Source organism: Vicugna pacos, chromosome 10, assembly GCF_048564905.1.
Source record: "Vicugna pacos chromosome 10, VicPac4, whole genome shotgun sequence".
NCBI classification, from domain to species: Eukaryota; Metazoa; Chordata; class Mammalia; order Artiodactyla; family Camelidae; genus Vicugna; species Vicugna pacos.
Genome location: NC_132996.1, coordinates 73,716,830 through 73,733,687, shown reverse-complemented (window position 1 = coordinate 73,733,687; position 16,858 = coordinate 73,716,830). Strand labels below are relative to the sequence as shown.

At 61.0% G+C, this 16,858-nt stretch overlaps 1 protein-coding gene across 2 annotated transcripts; it reads right to left on the bottom strand.

Moving 5' to 3' along the window:
* Positions 1 to 7,954: 7,954 nt before the first annotated feature.
* Positions 7,955 to 10,798, bottom strand: ASCL2 (achaete-scute family bHLH transcription factor 2). 2 transcript variants are annotated; one of them, XM_072970872.1, is made up of 3 exons: positions 10,058 to 10,798; positions 8,949 to 9,715; positions 7,955 to 8,351 (listed from the first exon to the last, which is right to left on the bottom strand). In XM_072970872.1, exon 2 carries the CDS (start codon positions 9,545 to 9,547, stop codon positions 8,966 to 8,968), a length of 582 nt encoding a protein of 193 aa, XP_072826973.1. In that variant the 5' UTR covers positions 9,548 to 9,715; positions 10,058 to 10,798; the 3' UTR covers positions 7,955 to 8,351; positions 8,949 to 8,965. The 2 variants fall into 2 exon arrangements, with proteins under 2 accessions (XP_072826973.1, XP_072826974.1); XM_072970873.1 differs by lacking the exon at positions 10,058 to 10,798 and having other exon boundaries at positions 8,949 to 10,051.
* Positions 10,799 to 16,858: the final 6,060 nt, after the last annotated feature.

The window sequence follows — 16,858 nt, the reverse complement described above, 5'->3', positions numbered from 1 at the left end:
TGAGCTGAGCAACGCCAGGAGAGCAGCCCCAGGCCAGGCACCCCAGCAGGGGCCATCGGACGGGGCCGGAGAGGTAGGGGCGCGTGCTGACCACACGGGCTCACACACAGCTGTGCACGCTCAGTCATCCACCTCGGCCACGTGCTCACATCTGCCCCCCAAGAAAGGTGCAGGCCCTCTACCAGGAGACCATTCCTCACCACCCCTGGCAGAGCCGGACTCCTCACGCTCCAGCTCCGATGGAGAAGTGATCCTCAGCTCTGCACCCACAGAACCCAGGCCCGGGCGTGGGGCAGAAGGACCTAGGACCCCATCTCTCCCCGGGGCCCTGCAGGAGGGTGTGGCCAGCACAGAGGCCAGCTGCGGGAGAGGCCTGTGGGGGGTGGGGGTTGGGAAGGGATGGTCAGGGAGGGGCCATGGGGCCCCCTCCCTCAAAAGCCTTGCAGAGGATGCAGGTGGGATGGGTGGAGGAGGGCGAACACAGCTCAAATTGTCCCAAACCCTACATGGGTGTGCATGAAAGCCAGGCTTCGTCTGCTGGGAGCCCCACACCCTTAATCCAAGCCCACAAAAGGCATTCAAATGAGAGACAAATTTGAGGCTGAAGATAAAACCCAGCCCAGCCTCTTCAGGCCGCCTGAGCTGCTCCCAGGCCCTCATTTGGGTATTAATTGGATTTCGTTTAGAGATTTGCATGGTTATCAACACGGCTGATGGCCAGCCAGTGGGGGCCAGGCCTAGATGGGGCCCCAGGGCTTATAGGCAAGTGCCCGGTATGGGGGTAGGTACAGGCCTCAGAAGCCCTGGGTAGGGGGGGGGCAGCACCTCCTCAACAAATCAGAGAGGAAGCCTGAGCTGGGCTGCACCCCGTACGGAAGCCTGGCGGGTGGGACAAGCAGGGAGAAGAAAGTGGGCCCTGAGGACCCCAAGCTCCCCCTGACACCGGCTCCCACCACCCCAACGACGGGACAGCCCTGGGGTCATCGCCCAACGTCACAGGTAGTGGACACGCCAGGACTCTCCTTCCCTGGGCTCGCCGGGGCCCCAGCGGGAGAGGCAGCTCCATCCTACAACAGGGGCCTGGAGAGGGCGGTTCTCAACCCTCGGGATGGGGCTGTCACAGGGAGACTGTGCAGGGGAGGTCCTGCGGGGAGGGGCAGGGCAGTGCCCCTGGGGGCTGGGGTTGCTGGAAAGCCCTGCCTGTTATGGGCTGAACTGTGTCCCCTCGAATCCCTGTGTTGGCATCCTGACCCCCAGCACCTCAGAATGTGGCTGTATTTAGAAAGAGGGCCTTTGAAGAGATGAATAAGGTCAAATGAGGTCACTGGGGTGGGCCCTAATCCCGTAGGCCTGGTGTCCTTACAAGAAGAGGAGATAAGGATGCAGACACGCGCAGAGGGATGACCACGTGAGGACGCGGGAGAAGACAGCCGTCTCCACACCGAGGAGAGAGGCCCCGGGCGGAGCCGGGCCCACCCTCGCCCGGCCCTGGGACTCCCGCCCCCAGGACGGGGGCCGGAGCCCGTCTGCTGCTGACGCCACCCCGTCTGTGGTCTACGCTGTCTGTTACAGCAGCCAGAGCTGACGAACCCACCGCCTCCCCAGCTATTGGGGCTCCTGGGTTCGTAACGTGGCTTTGCCGAGTGCACCCTCAGTGCCTTAGTTCTGGGGCCTGGTCTTCCATCCACTGTGGAAAAGGGCCTTGCTGAGGGCAGGCAGGCCCTGGGCTCGTGGCAGGGCTGCCTGGGGCCGGGCACGCAGCCACCCCTGCTCTCCCTGCATTCGCTGCGTGGCCCCGGGCAGGGGCTGCTCTGGGGTGCTGACGGGACCCTCAGCAGCCCCTCCCTGCCTCTGGGAAATAGGAGGTTCAGAGACAAAGGCCCACTTCAGGCTGTAAGGGGTGGGGGCTGTGGTCCCAGCTCAGCAGGGGGCACTGCGGGGGGCGAGGTGGCCAGTCTGCTGGGAGCTCCCTGGGGCATTCTGGGACAGTTGCCTCGCCCCCTAGCTGATTGACTTCCCCCATTCATCACAGCCAGCAGTTGGGGCGGGCGTGGGGCCTGAGGTGGTCCTGGGAGGTGGGAGGCCGGCAGGCACAGCTCACAGACGCTCCTCCCCCATCCGCATCAGGAGAAGCCGGAGGAGGGGCAGGGCACTTGGCCCCCAGTCCAGCTCCCCAGGAGCCCCTCAGAACCCACGAGGCCTCTGCCCCTCACCTTCCTTCAGCACGTGAGCCTCCCAGGTCCCCCATTTGGAGGACAAGTGTGTCCAGAGGCTAAAGCTGGCGTCCTGGCTCCTCTCTCTGTCACTGTTGCTGACAAGACCCCCCATCTCAGTGTTCTCCACAGGAAAACAGCAGAAACAGTGCCACTCCAGGCAGGTGTGGGGGACCCAGAGGGGACGCAGGGGGGAGTTGTGGTGGGGGCTGCAGCCTCACTGTCCACTCAGAACCCCAGCACCTCTGGGTACCTGTGGGCCTCGGGCTGGTCACTGGCCCCCTCTGGGCCTGAAAGTGGGGGTGAGACCCCTTGAGGGGTGCATCTGGGAACACGGAGCTCCTGTCTTCTGGGTGTGGGCTCCCGGGGGCCCTCCCTGCACCATCACCCACAACAAGCTCAAGACTGACTCACAGCCCAGAGGCTCAGGACGGCACAGCACGAGGCAGGTGCTGGGCAGGCACCTGGCCACTCCCTGTCTTCATGCTGAAAAGACTAAGGGTGTGACCTCGTCCTCCAGCCATTCACCCTGGTGCAGCCCCCACAGACAGCTGTTACTGTGGGGGAAGGGTCCACAAGGCCTGTCGGACCCCCCTCCTCATCCACCAGCAGTCACTCTGACCCCTTCACAGTCGCTCAGGGACCCCCCCACCAGCACCCTCGATGCCATCGCTGTGGTTGAGACCTCTGTCTTGTCCCCCCAGTGTCGGCTGCAGCCTCCTCCTGCTCTCCGCCAGTTGCCCGGAGTGCCGCCTGTCCCCACCCCTCAATCCACAAAGCAATGCCCCCCACCGGAACCCCCTCCCGTCCCTCCCCGTCCAGCAGAGCCTCCATCTCTCAAGATGCATTTGAGGGTCTTCCTTCCACAAAGGGTCCTCTCGTGGTCTTGCGGCCTCAGAACCCCAGGACTCTCCCTGCTCCCTGCAGCACAGTGACTAGCCCCCTCCCCAGGGTCCTACCCCACTGGATCCAGGGCACCTGGTGGGAACTAGCGCAGGGAAGGAAGGCGGGGGCTGGCCTCGGAGGCGGGTGTGGGAGCAGACATGGTCCCCCACCCTTATCGGGGTTACTCCCCAGCAGCCCCACAGGGAAGCAGCCACCTGTGTGTCCCCCTTCCCCAGCCCACTGGGCTGGACAGGACTGCTCTTTCAAGGAGAGGTCTGTGTGGCCCTCCCCTACCCTGAATGCCCACCCCACCTCCAGTCTCTGCAAGAAGCAGGTGGCCCCCCCGGGCTGGTCCAGAGGGGCGTGTCTGCTCCCCTTCTGTGATCCTCTTTGTGGAGCAGTTTCTGTGCTGGCCACCTCCCCATGGAGGCCTCCAGCCCCAGCTCCACGGGTGGCATCGGGCTGGCTTCAGGTGATGGGGCTCGGGAGACTCTGTGTTTGCTGGTGAAGGTGGACGGGACAGCGGAGGGCTCAGGCGAGTGGAGGAGATGTTTGCCACGTGCAGAGAGCGTTCGAGACGCCCGGGAACCAGCGCACCCGTGGGCCCACGGCCTGGAGCCCGCGCAGACCGAGGCAAGAAGGGTCTGTGTTTTGCATCCTCCACCCAGCAAGTGGGCGTCTCCAGCCCACAGGGCCAAGTTCTCACTCCATCCAGAGCCTGCTTGAAATGCAGAAAGATGTAGCAAGTTTGCACGCCCACGGAACCTGCCCATGACTTCCCGGCACTGGCCACCATTTATGCAAAGAATAACAGAAGGAAAGGGGGAGATGGGTGAGCCGAAACTTTCTCCCCTCAGTCCTTCCTCAGCCACAAGCTGAAGGGAACAACTGTAGGTAAAACTCGTGGACCAAGGAGTGACAAAAAGCGACCACGGTGCTAGCTCTGTGCGGCGCTTCTGGTTTCCAGCAACGATGAAATAACGCGTGAGTGCCCCCCGCAGAGCCGGACGGCGTCATTTTGGTGACTCTGCATAGAAGTTAACGCTCTTACCTCTGCATTCAAGACTGGCGTCGCACAGTCTTAATGAATAAAAATGCATGCTAGTAACTTAAATCATTAATTTTTCTTTACTTAGAACGGTATTAAACAGCAAATTTAAACACCCTAAGTCAAGACATAGACCATGGATAAAAGGAAAAACTATATAGTTCAGCACTGTTAACATCACTTTTTCCCCATTTTTGAACAAGGGGGCCTCAGTTTCATCTGGCCTCACGGACCTGGGCCAGGCAGGAGCTGGCATGTGGGTTCATTTGCTTCAGAGGCAGACTGACAGGTGAGGTGCCCTGCTCAACCCGAAGCCAAAGCCAGAAAGAGCAGAAACACGTCGCCTTCTGAGTGGGCGCTGCGGGTTCCTCCCAGAGGCGGTGGGGCTGCCCTGGGATGGGCAGGGACCACTGAGGACCCGGCTTTGACTGTGGGACTGGCCTATCCCAATGGGGACCCACGTCACAGTGTCTCTAGCATGAAACAGGCGACAGCTCTGAGGTCAGCACCACAGCTGCCTTTCAGAGACGCAGCTCAGAGATGCTGAGCGAGCTGGGCAACACCCGGGACCCCTGCTGCTGCCCCCGGGGCCGGCACGTCCCCCAAGGGCCAGGCCGCACCGGTGTCTCCTGCGAGAACACCGGCTCATGAAGGCAGGGTTTCCCTTGGGCACTTTGCACCTTGAACAGAGAAGGTGCCCGATAAAGGTTTCAGAATGAGTGGGTGCGGGACCCCGGCCGGCCAGATCGGGCAAGCCTAGATGTGTGGCCTCTGTCCGGGGCAGCCCTGGGCCAGCCGAGCCCCCAGCATGAGTGGCCTGGGGGGATACATCCATTCTCTGACTGGGGAGTTTCAGCCACAGAGACACATGGGGACTACAAAGCAGATCTCTGTGGGGCACCTGCTGTCACAAATACACAAGGTGATGTCCTGACCCAGTAGCAAAATCCCCCATGGCCAGGCTCTGGTCACCCGGACTGTGCCTCCCCCTCCCACCCGCCCCAGCCCTGCCTGATCCACAGTCCTTGTAGATTTCTCCAGCCCATCCAGCTTCAGCCCAAGGCCAAAGTCAACATTCCCGCCCCCCGCACTCCACAGACTGGGGTCCCCAGGGGTCCCCAGCCTAACTCGATCACCCAGCCCCTGGTCACCTTCTGTCTGGAATTGGCTTCCAGGGCTGGACCACAGGTCCCAGGGAAGACCAGCTGCCCCCACAGCGGAGCCGAGGGCTGGGGTGGGGTACTGTGCAGATGTGGGTGCGGATCAGAACACTGGGCTGCAGAGGTGTCCTCCCCAGGACAGCCCGCAGGCAGCCCGCCCTCCCGGGACGTGGGCACTGCAGGGACTTGGGAATGAAGTCATGCCAGCTTCAAATCCCGAGAACCCCCACCTCAAGCTCTACAACCCAGGCACCTGCCCTTCCAGGTCCGCTGCTTCCCATTCTGCAAACGGGCAGGATGGCGCTTGGGAAATGATACCTGGCGGGGACTCCTAACGAGGGTGGCACACCTGTCGTCCTGCCTGATCACCAGCCACAGCCCTTGCTTGTCCCTGTGTAGACAGTGATACGGTCACCACACGTGTGTCCTCACGGGACGCAGCGCACAGACACAGCACCGCCTCTGAAGTGCAGGAACCAAAGACTAAACTGGAATCCGATCACACGTCTGCTTCTGACCCCCGCCCCCACCCCCAATTACAGAAGACACAGGGACAGACATTCAGTAAGGAACACGCAGAGTGGAGCCATCAGCCACGCCGCACCAAGAATGAGCTGTTTCCTCCGTAAAGGGTTGGGTGCTCACAAGAGGTTTCACAGACCCATGAGGCAAATTCCAGGTGTGGCTCTGGGTCCTCCTTCTATAAAACCGACTGTAAAAAGCAGAGGCAACCAGAGGGCTGCGCCACCGGCTGGGAGTCTGAGCAAACGATGGAGCTATTGTTCATTTGCCGGGAGCAGGGTATGGGGGTTTCCCTCGGAGGCGCACACGGAGAATTTCCAGGTGAAACTGTATGATGCCTGAGACCTGCTTCAGAGCCATGTGGGGACAGCGGGGTGGGGTGGGCCGGAGCCCCGTGTTAGCAGTTTTTGATACCCGGTGATGGGAGCTTCTGGGAAGCTTCTCCAGGGTCTGGCAGGCCCATCGTTGACTGGATGGGATGCCCTACGCCTGACTCAGTGGTGCTGCTTGGGGGTCAGAGGCTGTGTGCCCGGCTAGAATGTGGGCTTCGTGAGCAGAGTTTTCCTTGGGCACTGATGCATCCCAAGTGCCTGACAGGTCCTGGTACAGAGATGTCCAGTATAAATTCTAGAACTTTTGCCTACATTTGAATATTTCCATGATTAAAAACAGGAAAACAAGAATGGCGGCTGTCATCCTTGGCAGTTTCGCCAACCATGTGCCGGCCCCAGCCCCTCAGCCCGCCTCCCCCGTGTTCCCCCACCTCCCCAAACCCACGTGTGGTCCCATCCTGCCCACCACCACTCCACGTCCTAGTGCCCTGGGGTCAAGGTAAGGAGTCCCGGGAGAGCCCAGATCCGGTGACGCGGGAGGGTCGCTAACAGGGTGTGGACCCCTGGGCGAGGGCTGTGGGGTGGCCCATGCTGGGTGGCCATGTCTCGTGCCTCCGTCAGTGCCTTGGACGAGGACAGCTCACGTGGCCCTGCAGCCCCAAGCCACAGCTTCTCGGCTGAGCCCTGCTAAGCTGAAGCTGCATCAGACCCACGACCCTGTCGCCATGGTTACCCGGGAGCCATCTACTCTCTGCCAATGCCAGCCGCTCCCCCCTCCCAGGGTTCCAACGGCTTTGACCCAACCACTCCCTGCTGGAGGAAGGGGTGCCTTCAGCACCCTAAAGCAGCTTGGGGGATCCCCATCAGCCCCACCCCCACCACCGCAATAAAAGAGCTTTGGGCACAGTGAAACTTCAAAGCTGCCGAGATCCCGGTCAAAGGTAGAGCTGAGTAATCACCTGCGGGCCCTCTGGGCTCGGGGAGCCTGGGGGGGGGTTACTTGTTCCTCTCAGGGGAGGCTCTCACAGCCCCCACCAGCAAACAGAAGCGGGCAGGGCCCAGCACACGTGGCCCGGGAGCCATAGGCCCAGCCACTGACAGCTGAGTACCAGGCGCTGAACACTGCCAGGCACCTCTCCTTAAGTTCTCCCATGGCCCTGTAGGGTGGCTCTGCCTTCACCTCCATTTGCAAATTGAGCTACTTGCCCATGGTCACCGGCTGGGCACTGGAGATCTGAACCCAGCAGCACAGATCTGGAGACAGAGGTTGGCTGGTGCCCACAAGTCAGACCACCTCTGGCCCAGCCCTACACCCGGCACTTGCCCCAGATCCCTGTGCTGGTCAGCAGCCTCCGGATCTCAGCTTCCCAGTCCTGTCTGGACTACCCACCTGCCTGCTGCCACCAGCCGGAAGCTCCTAGCCTCACGGTGCCTATGAATTGCTTTGGCACAGCAGCCTCACACCTCCCAGCACACCCTACAGAGGAAGGAGCAGAGTCCAGGGAGAAGTGACCACAGAGGCCAGGCCTGCTGAGTCCTAAGCTGCCACCCCTCAACCTGCGCCAGCCCTCACCTGGGAAATAGGGGGCCTCGGGGTATGGAGAGGACACCCCAACACCACTGGTACACAGCACGGATTTATTTATACAATCCACCTTCCCTAAAACAGGTTTTCTGACACAGGTCTCTCCCCAGCAGGCCTTGCTGCAAGAGGACACCCACCGAGGACACCCCCCCTGGAACCCCCACCCCCACCAGGGCTGCAGCGTGCCCAGGTTCAAGAATTCCAGGACGAGGGAGTGGGGCGGGGGTAGACAAGCTTTATTGTGTTCCAAATCTAAGGGTTCTTTGTACAAAAATAACTCTTCATATTGCCAATGTCCCTAGGCAGTTCAAGTGTACGGGTTAAAACGGATTGTCTGTGTCCTCACAAAATTCTCTCCCCTTCAAACCTCCGGGTGTTGCTGCGCATCCCCACTCCGGTGGAAGGCCTCTGGGGGCAGGGTGGCTGGGGTCCAAGGAAGCTGCCGCCCGGATGAGGTCAGGCAGACCGGCTTCCACACTAGCCCTCGGTCGGGCTGGACGGCCAGAACGCGCCGGCGGGATCCCCGGCTCGGCAGTGGCTCGGCCCGCGGGGATGGCGGGGACCGAGCCGCGGACCAGTCCAATGCGCTGGCTCCCAGTAGGGCCGCTGAGAGGGAAGGAATGACAGGCGCTGGTGTTAGTGCGGGACCCAGCCCTGGAAACCCCGCCCAGCCCGGCCCTGCCCTCCACCTCCCACAAGCGGAGTCGGCAGTTTCGTTTGCTCGGTTGATTTTGGAGCTCGGGCCCGTGGGTGCCTCGGCTTTGGTGCGCGGCCCGAGCCAGGACTCGGGGCGGGGCGGCGCGCTGGGCCGCAGTGAGTCAGGCCTCCGCACCCGCCGACTCATTTCTGCCACCCGGCCGGGCGCGCGATTTGCAATGCAAAGTTACTCCGCCTCCAAGCGCCCTAATCTGCCCGGGGATCCGCACGCACTCGGGGCCTCACCCGCCCGAGGGCCGCCCCCCTCCATCTCCCCGCTCCCCCTCAGGCGCCGGAGCAGCGAGGGGAAGTTTTGCAATCCCGGACAAACAAACGCTGGTCGTGCACAGGCTTGAAAGCTTTGGGGGAAATGAAAAGTGAGCGAAATCGAGGCCCTCGCCGAGGCCTGGCACTGGGCTCCGCTGGAGAGAGTTGCGGGACCGTCCGTTCCACCGCGCCGGGCCGCCCTGCCTCCGACCCTCCCGCCTCCCCGCCGGAGGTGCTTACCTCGCGAGGCGGAGCGCTCAGTAGCCCCCTAACCAGCTGGAGAAGTCGAGCAGCTCGCGCTCCGCAGGGCTCAGAGCGCCCTCACAGCTGCTGTCGTCCGATGAGTAGGCGGAGCGCGGGGATCCGGGCTCCGAGCTGCGCCCGCGGCCTGGAGACGACGAGGCGCAGGAGGACGCGGTGGCAGCGGCGGGGGTTCCGACGGGCCCGCGGGGCAGGGGGTGGCGCGCGGCTGGCGCCAGCAGCCCCTCCGCCAGCGCGGCGCGCACAGCATCGTGCTCGGCCAGCAGGCGCTGCAGCGCGCGGATGTACTCCACAGCCGAGCGCAGCGTCTCCACTTTGCTCAGCTTCTTGCTGGTGCCTCCGTGAGGCACGTGCTGCCGCAGCGCCTGGAACCCCAAGTTCACCAGCTTCACGCGGTTGCGCTCGCGCTCGTTGCGCCGCGCCACGGCCGCCGCGCCACTCCCGGTCTCTACCGCGCCTGGCCGCCGCCGCCGGCTGCAGCGCAGCAGCTCTGGGGACTCTGGGCGCCGCCGAGCGGGACAGCAGCCCGAGACGCCAGGCGCCGGGGGCGCGGTCCGGGGCAGCGCGCCGCTGTCCATCGCGCCCGCATCCACTCGCCCGGCGCTTCCTCCTGAGTCCCCGTGCGCCGCAGAAAGTTGCGGGGCGAGGAACCTGCGGCGGAGGAACGACGTTCAAGCCTCTACGACGCTCTGGCACTGCGCCGCCGAGCGAGTCCCTAGGGTTCGTGGTCCCAGGTCGTCTGGGGCCTGTGGACAGAGAGGCACAGAAGCCGAGAGGTGGCGGGCAGTGCGCCCCGGGAAGCGTGGGGCGCTCGTGACCCGCGCGTGCTGTCGGACGCTCCCCAGGTTTTCCCCGCTCAGCGCAGGCGGCTCGTTTTTAAATGTATAGATAACCCTCCTCTGCGCCGCCGCCGCCTCCTTTCTCACGCCCTCCTTCCCTTGCCTCGCCCTCCCGCCACGCTTCACCCTCCCCCTGGCGCACACAGCCTGCGAAGACCAAGCCTTGAGCACGACCCCTTCGTCCCCCGCCACAGCCCGCAGGCGCCCAGTGCGCCCCCAAGATGCAGTACGCAGATCCCGTGTGCGCACCCCTCAAGCTGCTGTCCGCAGGTCCCGCCGGCCCCGCCGCCCGAGCACGCCCACAGGTCCTAGGGGCAACCGCCTTGTACCCCACCCCAGCCCCGGGCGCAGCCCGCAAGTCCCGGGAGCCGGCAGCAGTCCGCACGCGCAGCCCGCGCCTTTGGCGTTAGGGCGTGTCCAGAACCACTGCGCTGCGGTCTGGGAGGCGCGTGAGACCCCCGGGGGCAGCACGCGCCGAGCCGCCTGCCCCCGCGGCCCGCCCCCTGCGGCCGAGGGGCGTGGAGGCGACCGCGGTCGCAGCCAATGGCGGGCAGCCCGTTCTGCCAATCACAGCGGGCGCGGCCTCCCGCCCGGCCCCCGGGAGGAAGCGTGCACGCCCGGCGCGTGGCTCTCGGGAGCGTCTGTAACAAAGCTCTGCCCTCGCCGGCCCCGTCCCGGCGAGCCGGGTGGGCGCGCACTCCCGCGCGCACCTGCTCCTGGCCGGGCGTCCACCTGTTTATTACTCTACGGGGCTTGCGAGAGGGCGACGGAGCCCCTCCGGGCAGGGCAGGACTTGAGAAATGATGGAGACGGGGCACGTCTGGGGGGATCAGCTTCCTGGGGCGCTCTCCCCCATCCCCCCACGCACACTCTGCCTGCGGTATCCGTGCCCCCGGGGCCTTGGGGAGCCTTGAAGCAGAGGCCCTGGAGGTTTGCACCGACCGACCGCTTCAGACCCAGACAGCGGTCAGCCTGCCCCTCCCCTCTGACCTGCCCCTCCCCCTCCCCCCCCCCCGCGGCTTCCTCAGTTTTCCAGATTCCCCCCAAATCTTCCTCGCATCCTGGTCCCGGTCCCTCCCGCTCACGCGTCGGTGCCTGTCCGCTTCCACGGCACTTCTTCCTCAGAGCCATCCCTCCAGCCCCAGCCGCCCACCACCACCCCTGCCCTCGCAGTGAGACTGACAGTTTAGGGAAGGCCGCGGGGTCCCAGGGGCGGTGGGGCGTCAAGAGTTTCTCCCTGGCCCATGGGGGTACATATCGGGGTCTGAGGGGACAGGGACTTTGATAGCTTGTTAATGGGAGAGTTTTGTCCTGCCCCGCGGCCTGGGGAGGCCAGCCAAGTGGTTGTGCCCTCAGGAGGCCATACCCAGCAGGTTTTTCCCGAAAGGTGATTGGACTCTCCTGGGCCAGGACCTCTGGGAATGGCGGGGCGAGGGGCAGACCCAGATGCCTGGAGCCAACTTCCTGTTCTGGGTGGGGGGAGGCCCACAGCCCCGCCCCAAGGAGTCCACAGGGCACACGACGATATTTACTGCCCGCCTCATGGTGCCCACTGGCTCCCGTTACCGGCAGGATTCTCCCAGCAAGTCTGCTGGGCTTTCCTGTTTTGGGAAGTGACCCGGAGGCCAGCACCTTCCTGGAGCCAGGTGGGTGTGGGCCCACTTGTCTTAGGAGGAAGCTGGCTCAGAAAGGACATGGAATGTGTCCACAGTCACACCTCTGGCCAGTGGAGCAATCCAGGTAGGAATCCAGCCCCTGGCTGAGCCCAGGCGGCCCCGCCTCCTTCCCCACCCAGGGCGGAAGACCTGGCACACCTCTGCATCCTGTCTGTGGTCAGAGCCCGACCCCGCCTCCTTCTTGGAGGGTTATTTGGCAACCCCCCGCCAGATATGGATTTGCCTATGCTCCTTTCCCTGGCCGTGCCAGGGGTGCCAGGAAAAATCCCGGAGTCCTGCCAACAGGACCCTGCCTGGACTTCTGCTGGACCTCCAAGTCCTGGACACCCTCAGTTATCGATTGCCTCGGAGCAGAGTATCTGGGTTCCAGTGTCTTGAACGATGGCTTATTTCTCAGGCGTCTGTGGGTCGGTGGGTGGGATCTCTGCTGGTTTGATCCGGCTCACTGGGGCTGCTGTGTTCAGCTGGGGGTCAGCTGGGGGGACCGTGGACGGCTGGCGGGCCGGATCTGGCTCCCCACATGGTCTCCATCCTACACTTCTTCACAGCTGGGTTCTCAGATTGAGAACCCAAAGGATTCAAGGTTTCTTTTTGAGATGATGAAAAGTCTCTAAAGTTGACTGTGGTGAAGGTTGCACAGCTCTGTGAACGTCCTGAAAGCCACGTGATGGAACTGGACGAATGGTATGGTGTGGAGATCATGTCCCAATAAAGCTGCTGGGAAAAGTTTAAATTATAAGCAGGCTGCCTTGTCAAGGCCCTGCCCTCGCCTGGCACTGCCCTGAGCTGGCCCGAGGCTCGAGGCTCTGCCCACTGTTGAGTCTCCACCCCTGATCTCTAGGGCAGGGGCCAGCAAATCTTTGCCCCTCCCCCTGCCCCTGGTCCCCACCATCCTGCTGTCTGTCTCTGAGTGACTCCTCCAGGGGCCTCCTGTGAGTGTCCTCCTGCATCTGGCTTATCTCCCTGAGTACACGCCCCAAGGGCTCATCCTGCAGCCACCGGGCCAGTGCTTCGCTCCCCGACAAGGCCGCGTTCTACTCCACTGTGTGGCGGGACCATATTTCACCTGTTCATCACTGATGGACACTCGGGTGGCTTCCACCTTCGTCTGCTGTGAATGATGCTGCTGTGAACACAGGTGTGCAAGTAGCTATTCGGGTCCCCACTTTTAATTCTTTTGGGGGGACACACCCAGACGTGGAATTGCTGGACCACACGGCGATTCCATGTTTAGGTTTCTGAAGGGCCCGCCAAACTGTGGTCCACGGTGGCTGCACCGTTTTATATGTCCACCCGCAGTGAACAAGGGTTCCAGTTTCTCCATGTCCTCACGAGCACTTGTCATTTCCCAGTATTTTTTATGTCTTGATACTAGCTAGTGGGTGTGAATTTTAATTTTTTTAGCCACTTAAACATGGTCATCCTCGACTCCTCAAACACAGCTCTCTGAGGGCTGAGCTGTCCTCCTTTTCCCTGAGCCCCTGGGTCCCCTCAGAGGCAACCACCCAGCCCAGCCATCACTCAGTCAATATGGGCACTGCCTCTCTTCACTCTCCTCCTCTGTGTCCGTTGGTCCTGCCACTTCTCAGCAGGGTCGCCTGTCTTGCCCTTGGGTGCTGCCTCCGACCCCGCCCCATCTCCTGAGTTCCAGCTTTGCCCCCCCCCAAAGCAGAAGGGACATTACCGACACGAGTCAGCTCATGCCTGGCCCCCAGGATTGAGCCCAAACCCCACTCTGCTGCCCTGCTGGCCTCCTCATCCTCAGCTTTGACGCCGCGTCCCCTGGGACCCAGCCCTGACCACTCCGCTCTGTGCTTCAACAGCATGTCACTTGTCACACCTGGGGCGTCCACCACAGGGCTCTGCATGGGTGGAAATGTGCCCTTTTCTCTCCCAATGTCCACAGAACACCGCCTGTGCCCAGCGCGTGGCACATCTTCACTAAGGGGACCTCATGTCCAGCACGGAAGGTCAAGAGGTGATCACAATGTGGCTGGCTGTCCCCGAGGCCCCTTTCTGCTGCCCAGTGGAGGCAGGCCAGCCCCTGCTCCGGGGGTGACCCAGGCTGAACACTCGGCAACTCTGAAACCACCTCGGGCTCCATGGGACTGGGGTGCAGAGCCCTGGAAACTTGGGGCATCCTGGGGACATACAAGTTCCAAAACTTGTTCTTCACAGAGGCTCTGGGTTCCCCTCCTCAGAGCGATGGAGCTGTCTGGACCTCTGGGGCCTCCCCTATGGGGAAGCAGGGCCAGGCCCCACCTCGGGCGACCTCCAGGCCCGGGTTGGGGTGAGCAGGGCCTACTGCCGGCTGGCTTGGCCTGGGCCCCAGAGTCTCTCTCCACAGCAGCCCACGGTCATGGTCCACCTCCCTGCCCGCCCTGTCCAGGGGCTCTGCCCTTTGTCACTGGCGTCCTAATTGTGTTCCCTGAGTCAGGTCACCAGTTGGAGGCTGGGAGCCCAGCTGGGCTGGACCGCTACCTTCTCCAAGCACCCAGGTCAAGCTGCAGCCCTTGTGCAAGAATTACACTTGTGTGCCCCGGTCATGTGGGAGCTGGAGCCTTCTGGGATCCCGCCGCAGGGGGAGGCAGGAGTGGTGGAAATGAAGTGCTTCCAGAGGGTCAAGTTCAGACCCCCTGATGGCCAGTTGGGGTTCTCCAGAGAGACAGACAGAATGGACAAAAAGAGATTCATTATGAGGAACTGGCTCATGTGATTACAGAGGCTGGGAAGCCCCGCCATCGATGGACGGTCTACACACCGCAGACCCGGAAAGCCTGTTCAGTGGGGGAGTCCAGCCTGAGTCTGAAGGCCTGAGACCCTGGGAGCTGATGGTGTAAATCCCAGCCCAAGGTCCGGAGAAGATGAGATGACATCCCAGCTCCAGCAGGCAGGCAAGAGATCAACTCCCCCACCTCCATCTTGTGTCACACCCTCAGAGAGTGGGGTGAGGCCCACCCACACTAGGGAGGGAAACTGGTTTTACTGAGCCCACCGATACTGACCCTTACCTCATCCAGAGCCCACCTCCAACACACCCAGAAATAGAGTTTACTCGGGGCACCCCAGGGCCCAGTGCAGTTGACACATAAAATTGACCATCATGCAGCCACTATGGAGGATAGTATGGAGGTTCCTTAAGAAACTGAAAATAGAGTTACCCTGTGATCCAGCAATCCCACTCCTGGGTACATATCTGGAGAAACCTGTAATTTGAAAAGACACCTGCACACCAGTGTTCATAGCAGCACTATATACAATAGCCAAAATGTGGAAGGAACCATTGGCAGATGACTGGACAAAAAAGATGTGGCATATTTATATAATGGAATACTACTCAGCTATAAAAAATGGAATAATGCCATTTGCAGCAACATGGATGGACCTGGGAATTGTCATTCTAAGTGAAGTAAGCCAGAAAGAGAAAGAAAAATACCATATGAGATCGCTCATATGTGGAATCTAAAAAAAAAGACCCAAATGGATTTATTTACAAAACAGAAACAGACTCATGGACATAGAAAGTAAACTCATGGTTACCATGGGGAACAGGCGGTGGGAAAGGATAAATTAGGTGTTTGAGATATGCAGGCGCTGTTGTATATAAACCAGATAAACAGCAAGTTTCTACTGCAGAGCACAGGGAACTGTATTCAATATCTTGCAGTGACCTTTAATGAAAATGGATATGAAAAGGAATATATGGATGTTCATGTATGACTGAAGCATTATGCCGTCCACCAGAAATTGACACAGTATTGTAAACTGACCATATACACTTCAATTTAAAAAAAGCCGACCATCACTCGTTCACCGCTTGTCAATGTGGCCCCTGTACTCACCTCTTTAACCATACTCAATCTCCAAACAAGGACAACGAAAAGGTCACGGTTCTCCCGAACATAATACAGCTATCCTGCCTACGGCTGCAAACGCATGAACCCCTTCCCCAGGAGAGGAGGTAAGCCCTGGAGGGATGTTCGCTCCGCTGGTGACGCCCGCAGCTTAAACACGAGGGTGTAAGTTAACACTGCTAAATGCTGTGACACTAAGTCAGCACATTTTCTTAATTATTAAACTTTTTATTTTGAGATAAGTGTAGCGTCATATGCATTTGTAAGAAAAGATACAGAGAGATTCTGTGAACGTTTTAGCCGGTCTCCCCCCGTGGTACCATCTTAGAAAACCGTCGTACAATATGGCAAAGAGGGTATTGGCATCGATACAGCCAAGGCGCACGTCTCCACCACCAGGAGTCAGTGCATCTCACGTGGTAAGGGGACAAGAGAGGAGAGAAACCAAGACACACACTATACGTTGTATCTGTACAATGGGATACTCCTCAGCCATAAAAAGAATGAAATAATGCCATTTGAGGCATTATTTCTCATGGACAGAATTACAGCAGAACCAGGAGGAAATACACAGAACAACTGCAGCCCTCGCTTCTGTAACTGGCCTCCTGGTGGAAGCTGGTCTTTGTAACCGCCTTTTCCCATCACCGGCTTCACATTCCCTCTGCTTCGACAAGCCCCTCAGCTGTCCCTGCTGGTGTGACCCAAACCTCGTTCCTGAAGGGCCATCAGTGGTCCTGCCTGCGCTGGGCTGCTGTGGCTTTCCTTGACCCGTACCTGGGGCGTGGTGACGCTGGAGGCGCCCCGAGACACCTCCTGTATCCAGCGCGCCCTTCCGTGCCTCCGGGGGGGGCAGCAGTCCAGTTTCCCCCGGAGGTCAGGATCCGTCACCCCAGCCCACACAGAAAGTCCCTTCTTTGACTTTTGATTCAGAGACAGGAGGAGCCCAGGGTGGCCAGGTGTGTCTTCACCTCCATTCAGTGTCCTCCTGGTGGAAGGGCCCCGCGCTCTGGAGCTAAGACCTGTAAGCCCAGAGCACCAGGTCTCCGGAGCAGGAAGCGAGCGTCCTGTTGGTGGGTCCTTGAGGGTAGGGGTGGGTGGTGCCCCCCTATTTCCTCCCCTTGGGTCCTGGACCCATGAGTCTTGGCTGTGGGGGGAGCAGCCCATGGATGGACACTGGGAAAGAGGCTGATGGGGGTCCACAGGACAGGTCAACCTTCCTTGGTGGCATGGACGGCCTCCTGGAGAGCCCTGCCGAGCCCTGTAGGGTACTGACACACAGCTGGGCGGTGACCGGGTCTTCAAAAGGTCATTCCACCATTGTGTTGAGCAGGCTGCTTCAGGAGGGTGGAGGGCATGTGGGCGCAGTGAGTTCCACGAGCGTGGGCCCACTGCCACACTTGGTCTGCTGTGGGGAGGGCTCCCTGGTCAGACCTGGTGCCGTGCGGCATGCCATGCTGGCGGATGAGGCTTTCTGAAAGTCTGCGGACGGCAGTTTTGGCACGAGTATTGTATACAGA

Coding starts and splice junctions, on each gene's coding strand:
- ASCL2 (XM_072970872.1), bottom strand. CDS start 9,547: ATGGACAGCGGCGCGCTGCCCCGGACCGCGCCCCCGGCGCCTGGCGTC.